Source organism: Branchiostoma belcheri, unplaced genomic scaffold (genome assembly GCF_001625305.1).
Source record: "Branchiostoma belcheri isolate BF01 breed outbred unplaced genomic scaffold, Haploidv18h27 scaffold8, whole genome shotgun sequence".
Taxonomy (NCBI): domain Eukaryota; kingdom Metazoa; phylum Chordata; class Leptocardii; order Amphioxiformes; family Branchiostomatidae; genus Branchiostoma; species Branchiostoma belcheri.
The window spans coordinates 4,687,283-4,694,504 of NW_017804464.1; the positions used below are offsets into that span (position 1 = coordinate 4,687,283).

The 7,222-nt window shown below is 45.3% G+C and overlaps 2 protein-coding genes across 2 annotated transcripts in view; both read left to right on the top strand.

The window, feature by feature from the left end:
- The window catches only part of LOC109486072 (tyrosine-protein kinase receptor Tie-1-like), a 9,062-nt gene extending 8,369 nt beyond the window's left edge, over positions 1–693 (top strand). Inside the window, exons 4-5 of the mRNA XM_019789760.1 lie at positions 199–333; positions 542–693. Of these exons, the coding sequence (XP_019645319.1) occupies positions 199–333; positions 542–693 (287 nt within the window). The remainder of the gene's footprint in view (positions 1–198; positions 334–541) is intronic.
- A 344-nt stretch (positions 694–1,037) lies between these two features.
- The window catches only part of LOC109486073, a 13,734-nt gene continuing 7,549 nt past the window's right edge, over positions 1,038–7,222 (top strand). Inside the window, exons 1-13 of the mRNA XM_019789761.1 lie at positions 1,038–1,128; positions 1,238–1,384; positions 1,982–2,134; positions 2,320–2,619; positions 2,812–3,501; positions 5,160–5,273; positions 5,374–5,514; positions 5,620–5,760; positions 5,866–6,006; positions 6,116–6,247; positions 6,354–6,494; positions 6,795–6,935; positions 7,033–7,173. Of these exons, the coding sequence (XP_019645320.1) occupies positions 1,095–1,128; positions 1,238–1,384; positions 1,982–2,134; positions 2,320–2,619; positions 2,812–3,501; positions 5,160–5,273; positions 5,374–5,514; positions 5,620–5,760; positions 5,866–6,006; positions 6,116–6,247; positions 6,354–6,494; positions 6,795–6,935; positions 7,033–7,173 (2,416 nt within the window). The 5' untranslated portion in view covers positions 1,038–1,094. The remainder of the gene's footprint in view (positions 1,129–1,237; positions 1,385–1,981; positions 2,135–2,319; positions 2,620–2,811; positions 3,502–5,159; positions 5,274–5,373; positions 5,515–5,619; positions 5,761–5,865; positions 6,007–6,115; positions 6,248–6,353; positions 6,495–6,794; positions 6,936–7,032; positions 7,174–7,222) is intronic.

Genomic DNA, 7,222 nt, shown 5'->3' on the forward strand with positions numbered 1-7,222 from the left:
CCCCACACACACACTTACAGACATACCTGTCCCTGGTGCTGAACACTATTACCATCCAGGAACACAGATAGACATGTCTACCTGTTGCTGGTGCTGAACACTACCCCCTCCCCCCAAACAAACACAGATAGTCCCTGGTGTTGAACACGTCACGTAAACACTCTTCCTGGTGCTTAATACCAACAATCTGCTCCACAGGTTGTGCTGCAGACAAGTGGGGTCCGCTGTCCTGTACCGGTGACTGTCCCGTGTGCTACAACGGCGGTGTGTGTGACGACAACACGGGGGAATGTGTCTGTCCTCCGGGGTTCCATGGACAGAAGTGTGAAAGTGGTAAGATATATGACAGATTTGGGAGGACAAATGGGAAGAAACACTAAAGCTGTGTTAAAATGGAATACTAATAGCTAATTGAATATCGATCTTATCATAATTAACAGGACTGTGTATGATAACCATCTTTGTCAATGTTCATTCCGATTACACATTGACAGATATCTTTTTTATTTTTGCTGACAGATATATTTTTTATTTTTGCAAGCCTGTGCGAACAACAAGATCGGTACAAGCTGCACGAGAGAGTGTGACGGTGGAGACTGTAGGGGTAAGCTTCTTTGTGTGATGGATCCTTACGGATGTTCCTGCGCTCCTGGATTCATGGGGATAGAGTGTAATACAGGTGAGTACTCATGATGGCAGGCATCATTGTAACTAAACCTCATTATTATAATTACTATACAACAGAATATTTGACTCAAAAGGCAACAACATACTATTTTGTATTCACATACCAGAAGTATGAGACACACATAAAAACGTCCAACATGTCAAGGGCCTGTACACCGCATGAAATAACTCTCCTGACTTACATAGATACGACATTATACAGGCATTTTGGTCAAAGTTGCTACTTCACCAAATTGCTGTTTTATTCCTTCGAATGAATTGCACAAACCTATAATATACTCGCTGCTTCAGGTTGCCCTGACGGCATGTTCGGAGCCGGCTGCACTCAAACCTGTCATTGTGCAAACAAAACACCGGCCTGTGACAAGAAGACTGGAGCATGCCCAACTGGAGGTGATCCCCTGTGCATGGCAGGGTACGAAGGCGACAACTGTAATCAAGGTATTTATCAGTATTTCTCATCAAACGCTATAGCTTACGTTATTGATGATTTAATCTAAACAATATAATGATATTTCATTTTTATCTTTTCTTCATAACTTTCATCCAGAGTGTTCTGGTAGGTACGGCCCTGACTGTAACACCGAATGTGGACATTGTTACGAAGGTCCGATATGCAACAGGTTCAACGGAACATGTCCGACTGGAGGTTCTCACGTGTGTGCGGCAGGGTACCATGGAGACAACTGTGATCAAGGTAGTGTTGATACCTCAGAGAACTAACACGGAGCACTTTATTATCGTCTTATCTTGGTGACATATTTTCCATAACTCATCACGAGGCTTTATTCCATTAAATGGATGATTTATATATGGTTTATATATGGTTTTTATATATGGTTTTTATTGTCCAAACAGTACCCGTGCAGTCGCAGCCTTTATACGGCTGAATTGATGCAGGGTATCACATAATAATCGAATACAAATCACAACAATTACAACAATCAAATAATACACATGATACACACATATTTGATCCACAATTATTTTTGTGGAACTGTCGCAAGGGTCTGTGCGGCTGACATTCGGCGCCACAAGGTGACCTCAATATGACTTTCCCCAACTGAAGTTAGGTACCCATTCACACCTGGGTGGAGTGAGGAAATTCGTGTAAAGTGCCTTTCCTAAGGGCACAACGTCGGGGCGCATGTTCAGACATGTCCCGGGTACGACTCGGAATCGAACCCGGGTCTCCCGGTTCACAGTCTATTGCTCTAACCACTACACCACCCGACGCCACTGCGATGATTCGAGGATTAGATGTAACTAACTGAGAATCTGTCGACTATTTCAGAGTGCCCAGACGGCATGTACGGACCTGACTGCACCCAAACCTGTGAACACCATTACTGTGCAAATGGATCAACTACCTGTGACAAGAAGACCGGGTTCTGTACGGGGGGATGTCATGACTTATGGACTGGAGATTCGTGTCAAAACCGCGCAGGTACTGAAAAGTTATTTAACGTGTTAGGGTATAAGATACACGTACACGTGAATGGACCTGGTTGTAAAAAAGTTACTTTGTGGTTACATTCTGCAATCGTACATCTTGTACTTGTCACCTAGGTTTTAGTATTACTTCTTGCAAGTTATGTTGGTCAAATGTCTTACAACGCTCTCCTGCTTTAGCGACTGTCACGTACAGCGCCCTCTTCATCAGGGAGGAAGGTCGCTTCTTCGGTGATTCTGGCAATCATATAACAGCGTACGACAACATAGACGCCGAGGAGTGTGCCCGCCGCTGTCTGCAAGGTTACGACAGTTACGACGGCGTCAACCCGACATGTCTGTCCTTCAACCATCGCCCCGCGGGGTCACCAGAGGGCGGCAGTGCACGGTGTTGGCTCCGGAGTAGTGACAAGGACACGGCGGCGTCTCCTGGTTCTGAGTGGGAGAGTTGGCATTACCGAAATTACTACCAACGGAAACGTATGTACATTATACTTCTGTTTGACATTGGCGTCAATGTACTATTCTATGCTTACAATGAAACAGCTCTCTGTTGATCTCTCTAGTCCTCTCCTTCTCTCCTTCTCCCTCTTAGGATTTGTATTGGTGTGGTGAGTGAATAGTTACCACTATTGCTTTTTATATCATTCTTTTTTTCGCCATTTTTTTCAGTAATCCTGGCACCCCAAGACTGTGCTGACATGTTCGGCCTTGGGATTCAGTACAGTCATGTTTGGAATTTGGGTCACGCTCAACCGTTCCAAGCCTACTGTGACATGGACACTGACGGCGGCGGGTGGACGGTCATACAGCGGCGCCAGGACGGGTCCGTGCCGTTTGACAAGACTTGGACTGAGTACGAGCAGGGCTTCGGCAATACTAGTGGAGAATACTGGCTGGGTTTGGGGAACATCCACAGTCTGACTGAACAGAAACAAAACGAACTGTACGTGTACTTGGAAGACTGGGAAATGAACAGCCGGTTTGCGCGGTACAGCATGTTTTCTGTAGGAAATGCCAGCAGCAAGTACACGACAACGATCGGCGGGTACAGCGGGGATGCTACTGATAGTTTGGACCCGTCCGATACACGTCACAGCATCAACAACAGAAGGTTTTCTACAACAGACCAGGATAACGACGGTATCAGTACCAACTGTGCTGTTACATTCGGTCAAGGAGGCTGGTGGTACACTGAAAGTTGTGGCCTGGCCATGTTGAACGGACAGTATCTGACCGGCTGTTCAGTACCTGTTCCAGGTACCTGCTCCAGTGCAAATGGAATCGTCTGGCACAGTTGGAGGGGTTACAAATATTCCTTGAAGAAAACAGTCATGATGGTGAGGCCTGCCAATTTTTCAGGTACGTGTACAAATATTTATAATAATTACTTTGGGCGTCATTGGCTGAAGAGGCTTATGCAGTTGAAATTTAGGATGTTTCTACAGTATCATATGTCGCCTTGGTTTTCTGTCTTTATGTTCTGCATCTGTCATTATGCTTTTTGAGTGTGACCACCTTAGCCGCCTATTAAATACATACATACATACATACATTTTTAATGGATAAAAAGGCAACTGCCTGTGTGATCCATATCTGAAACCTTAAAACTATTACATTACAATAGATAAATTACAAAAATATAAAAATATACATTGTCCTCGCTAATACATGTAGTTTGGCGATAGTTACTTAAACGTTCAGATTTACAATGTTAGAGTTGTACTTATAATGTCCAGAGTTCAGAGTTTGTTATGATCAAGTTGTAATGTCCAAAGTTCAGTAGTTTGTAATATTAAACGTTCAGATTTACAATGTTAGAGTTGTACTTGTAATGTCCAGAGTTCAGAGTTTGTTATGATCAAGTTGTAATGTCCAGAGTTCAGTAGTTTGTAATATCCAAAATATCAGAGTTTGTAATGTTCAAAATTCAGAGTTTGTAATGTCCAAAGTTCAAAGTTGTAATGTTCAGAAGTTGTAATATGAAATTATGTGTATTCCGTCCCCCTCCAGTAACTGTCCAGTCTTGACTTAAAAGAGTTAACAGTGCACGTGTCTGCTGCCACAACATCTGCAGGAAGGCTATTCCAAGCATTTATTGCTCGTACACTAAAAGAGTTTGATCTAGTTAACTTCTTTGCTTGTGGTTTGGCGATTTTGTATGGATGGCCTCTGGTACGTCCATCTACGTTTAAGTTGAACAGCCGGCCTGGGTCGACACGGTCGAAACCCTTGACGAACTTGAAGACTTGTATCACGTCACCTCTTTTGCGGCGGTGCTCAAGAGTAGGAAGTTGCAGACGACGTAATCTGTCCTCGTAGCTGATTTCTCTGAACCCAGGTACAAGTCGCGTCGCCTTGTGCTGTACTCTATTCAGTAGCTCCTGGTCACCTATAGAGTATGGACCCCATATCACATTACCATACTCTATAATGGGCCGAACCATAGTTTTGTACAACAGGGGTACGGTTGTCTTGTCAAGTCGTTGAAAGCTCTTCTTGACGAGTCCCAGAATTCTGAATGCCTTGTTAGCAGCGGCGGTGCAATGCGCATGGAATTTCAGTTTCCTGTCAACGATTACTCCCAGGTCCCGCTCCTCGCTGGTTTCTTCCAACGTGGAGCCTTGGATTTCATATTCTTGGCAAGGATTACCATGCCCAATATGCATGCGTTTACACTTTTCGATGTTAAAGCTGAGCTGCCAGTCTTTGGACCAAGCTGCCAGGTTGTTAATGTCTGCTTGCAGGGTGGCAACTTCGACTGGAGAGTTTACTCGACGAAACACCTTGGCATCATCCGCAAAGAGGTGACAGGCACTGGTAATAGTCCCGGGCATGTCGTTGATAAAGACAACGAAAAGAAACGGTCCAAGTACATTAAATGGCACGGACAAGAGGGGGCAAACGGAGAAAAATAGATTTTGCAGCCAGGTGTAACATTAATTGAGATTTAATTTGAAGAGCATGACATATGATAACTAAAAACGTCAACTGTCTGTCATTTTGCCGCTTTTCCTCAGTCTCATCTTCCAAACCATGTCAGAATGGTGGAAATCTCACATCGGGGCCTGTACAGTCAGGACTATATGTCTGCGCATGTGCGCCGGGATGGAACGGACCGTTTTGTGAACAAGGTATGTATGGATTGGTTGTAACTCTATGTGGTTGAGTATACTGCGCATGTCTCTGTTGCATAAGGCCAAAGGATCAACCTATTTTCCTGTTACACTATAGTCTGTATGCAGGGTGAGTTCGGGCCCGGCTGTACAGGCACCTGTCACTGTGCCAGTGGAGGTTCTGTGTGTGACATCCGGACTGGAGTCTGCTCTAGTGGAGGGTGTGAAGCTGGGTGGAAGGAAGAAGACTGTCAGACAGGTAATGCAGATGTGTGGTGTCATGTTGACATTTTGTATTCTAACCTTAGTAAAAAGAACATGCTTGAGGCTAAACACGTTTAATACGCTTTTTAATCGTCTGTAGCCTGCTCGCCGGGTGAGTTCGGGCCCAACTGTACCGGAACCTGTAACTGTGCCAGTGGACATTCTGTGTGTAACATCCGGACTGGAGTCTGCTCTAGTGGAGGGTGTGAGGCTGGGTGGAAAGGAAGCAGCTGTCAGATAGGTGATTTAGACATGTTGTGTTATTTTGAGATTTTATATTCTAACCTGAGTAAAAAGAACATGCTTGAGGCTAAACACGTTTAATACGCTTTTTAATCGTCTGTAGCCTGCTCGCCGGGTGAGTTCGGGCCCAACTGTACCGGAACCTGTAACTGTGCGAGCGGAGATTCTGTGTGTAACATCCGGACTGGAGTCTGCTCTAGTGGAGGGTGTGAGGCTGGGTGGAAAGGAAGCAGCTGTCAGATAGGTGATTTAGACATGTTGTGTTATTTTGAGATTTTATATTCTAACCTGAGTAAAAAGAACATGCTTGAGCCTATTAAAACACGTTTAATACGCTTTCTAATCGTCTGTAGCCTGCTCGCCGGGTAAGTTCGGGCCCAACTGTACCGGAACCTGTAACTGTGCGAGCGGAGATTCTGTGTGTGACATCCGGACTGGAGTCTGCTCTAGTGGAGGTTGTGAGGCCGGGTGGAAGGGAAGCAGCTGTCAGACAGGTAATTCAGATGTGTGGTGTTGTGTTGGCACTTTAAAGTTACATTCTGGCCGTAAGTAAAAGAACACATTTGATATGTTTACAAATTGTTTTTGTAGCATGCCCACCGGGTGAGTTCGGTTCCGGCTGTACCGGCACTTGTCACTGTGCGAGCGGAGATTCCGTGTGTGACATCCGGACTGGAGTCTGCTCTAGTGGAGGGTGTGAGGCCGGGTGGAAGGGAAGCAGCTGTCAGATAGGTAATTGCCTTCGAAATCGGTTTGGGTATGGTGAGGGAGACTGGAATTATGCGACATAACTCTTGAAAACTGTGATCGGATGTTCATGATTTTTGGCATGCAGGTCACCGTAGGATAGAGAATGGTCAGGGTCGAAAATGATTTTCGTTGGGGGTTCCTACGTCACTGCAGTAGAGCTTTTGTGTCTGTGGAGTGTGTTTTTTCTTGTTCAGATAGGTGGTGTTATGTTGACACTTTAAAGTTGCATATTGACCGTAAGTAAAAGAACACATTTGACATGTTTACACATTGTTTTTGTAGCATGCTCACTGGGTGAGTTCGGACCCGACTGTACCGGTACCTGTCGCTGTGCCAGTGGAGATTCCGTGTGTAACGACGTGACTGGAGTCTGCTCTAGTGGAGGATGTCAGCCCGGGTGGAAAGGAAACAACTGTCAGACAGGTAATTTTGACGTGTGGTGTTATGTTGACACTTTAAAGTTGCATTCTGACCGTAAGTAAAAGAACACATTTGACATGTTTACACATTGTTTTTGTAGTGTGCTCGCCAGGTGAGTTTGGACCCGACTGTACCGGCACCTGTCGCTGTGCCAGTGGAGATTCCGTGTGTAACGACGTGACTGGAGACTGCTCTAGTGGAGGGTGTGAGGCTGGGTGGAAGGGAAGCAACTGTCAGACAGGTAATTTCCTTCATCAGAAAGCTCTGAAATCGGTCTGGGTATGGTGGGG